The 2383-nt window shown below is 36.8% G+C and overlaps 1 protein-coding gene across 1 annotated transcript; it reads left to right on the forward strand.

Moving 5' to 3' along the window:
- The first annotated feature begins 216 nt into the window (after positions 1–216).
- On the forward strand, positions 217–2383 carry LOC107853614 (chlorophyllase-2). Its single transcript, XM_016698598.2, has 2 exons — positions 217–893; positions 1600–2383. Exons 1-2 carry the CDS (start codon positions 609–611, stop codon positions 2281–2283), a joined length of 969 nt encoding a protein of 322 aa, XP_016554084.1. The 5' UTR covers positions 217–608; the 3' UTR covers positions 2284–2383.

Below are 2383 nucleotides of genomic sequence, written 5' to 3' on the forward strand. Positions count from 1 at the left end.
CAATTTAATAGTACCATGCCATTAGTAAGGTGCATTAGGCCCAAATACATTGAGACTAGCTAAGCTGGAAGGGCCCAACTAAATAGTCCATTCAATTGATGGCTTTGCAGTCCTGACTCCTGAGCAAAGATCAACTTTTGCTAGTCAAGTGGCATTGAGCAAGTGCTTGGTAAGTCGACAACTAATTAATTGATGGTCAGGTGAAGGTGAAATTCGGAAATTGCTATACTGCAACAAAATTCAAATTTTATACTTAAAACTTCGAGAGACTTATTGATGATTTGATTGAATTGCAACTATGAAACTTGTAACTCAAGACAGTAATTATTTTTTAAGTCGAGATGAAGAAATGACCGATAAACACTATTTCTACCTATTTCCCTACAGACAAAAAAAGCTACAAATATCTAGAAAATTTTAGTTCCCAGAAGTTCAAAAGTCAAAGCTGTGGGAACACACTAACGTTGGGGCAAAACAATGGCCACAAGAGTCCACTTTATCCCCAAGAGAAAAGAACAAACTAAGTTGTAGATTCAAGAATACACACATACATAAAGAAACACACACATACCAAAAAAAAATAATTGCAAGTTACAACAAACTCATCCATGGTGATAACTTGTTCTTCCTCCTTCTCTACTACTTCTACTACTTCTACAGCTATTTTTGATATTGGAAACTATTCAACTAAGCTATTGAATATTGAGTCACAATCACGCACCTATAATTCTTCTCTTCCTCTTCCTCCAAAGCCACTCTTGATTGCAACCCCATCAGAAGCAGGAAACTTTCCAGTAGTTTTATTCCTTCATGGCTATCTTCTTTACAATTCCTTTTACTCTCAGCTTATGCAACATATCTCTTCTCATGGCTTCATTGTTGTGGCTCCTCAGGTTTGTCATTTTTTCTCCTTTTTAAGTTGTCAAGAATTAGAATTCTGAATTATTAGGGATTTTTTCTTTTTTTTTGGATAACCGTAGAGTTAATCTGCGCGCACCTAGAGTAATTCCATAGGGTACCGAGTAGCTTTGTCCACCAAGTCTAGACAGATGGAAAGAAAGTACCTGGAGTTCTAGAATCATCTAGAATTTGAATATGAGATTTTTCTCAACCAAACCACTTCATCGACCCCTAAATCACACCCCTTGGGATAGAATGGGAACTTTTAAATATGAGACATTAATTTGATGTGGAAAGATGATAAGCTAATGGCTAATGATTATAGATAACAATCTTAAAGTGATAACTACTTAAGCAGTATCCGTTACTTCTTTTATAGTCACAACTCAAACTTGACAATCATGACCATATTTCTCTCGAATAAATATGTAGTAATTACAAGGGATTTGTTTCAAAAGGTTGTTTATAATGGATTTAACTTATATCATTGTGTTATTTAACCTATTGTAACAGGTTGTCTGTCTTATTTTCTAGCTAACTAGTTCCACTTATTGTGGACAATTACTTGTAGTTACTTTTTTGGCGTTTTAATAGCGTAAAAGCTTTTTATCGATGCATACAAGTTAAACTTGTTTATAATATGCATATGATTCTGATTCTTGGCTCTCACTTCGATATTCATTTTGCATACATTACAAGTTGTATTCGCTGGAAGGAGCAGATACAACCAAGGAAATAAAATCCATTGCTGAAATCACGAACTGGTTAGCTGAAGGATTACACAATTTTCTTCCATCTCAAGTTGAGCCAAACTTGAAAAAGCTCGCGCTAGCTGGCCATAGCCGTGGGGGAAAAGCTGCATTTGCTCTAGTTCTTGGCAAAGTTGCTAATGTTTCAACCAAACTGAAATTCTCAGCACTAATAGGCATTGATCCTGTTGATGGAATGGACAAAGGAAACCAGACTCCTCCACCCGTCCTCACCTACATTCCTCGGTCCTTCAATCTAGATATGGCGGTTTTGGTAATAGGCTCGGGTCTAGGAGAAGTAAAGAAGAATCCTCTGTTTCCTGCTTGTGCCCCGAAGGGAGTTAATCATCGTGATTTCTATAACGAATGTTGCAGGCCGGCGTGTTACTTTGTAGCAAAGGATTATGGACATGTTGATATGCTAGATGATGAAACTAAAGGGGTTAGAGGTAAGGCGACTTATTGTTTGTGCAAGAATGGTAAGTGTAGAGAGCCTATGAGGAGGTTTGTTGGAGGAATAGTGGTTGCTTTCTTGGAAGCTTATTTGGAAGGGAACTCAAGTGACTTAATGGCTATTAAGGATGGATGTGTTGCACTACCTGTAGAGCTCCAAGATGTTGATTTTCTTGTGTAGTTACTTATGATTTTGATTATGAACAAACAAGTCCAAGAGGTCAACTACCTGTTTTAGGGGTTTGAAACACATTTTACTAATGACAATCTTGAAAAATACA

Source organism: Capsicum annuum, chromosome 3 (genome assembly GCF_002878395.1).
Source record: "Capsicum annuum cultivar UCD-10X-F1 chromosome 3, UCD10Xv1.1, whole genome shotgun sequence".
NCBI lineage: Eukaryota > Viridiplantae > Streptophyta > Magnoliopsida > Solanales > Solanaceae > Capsicum > Capsicum annuum.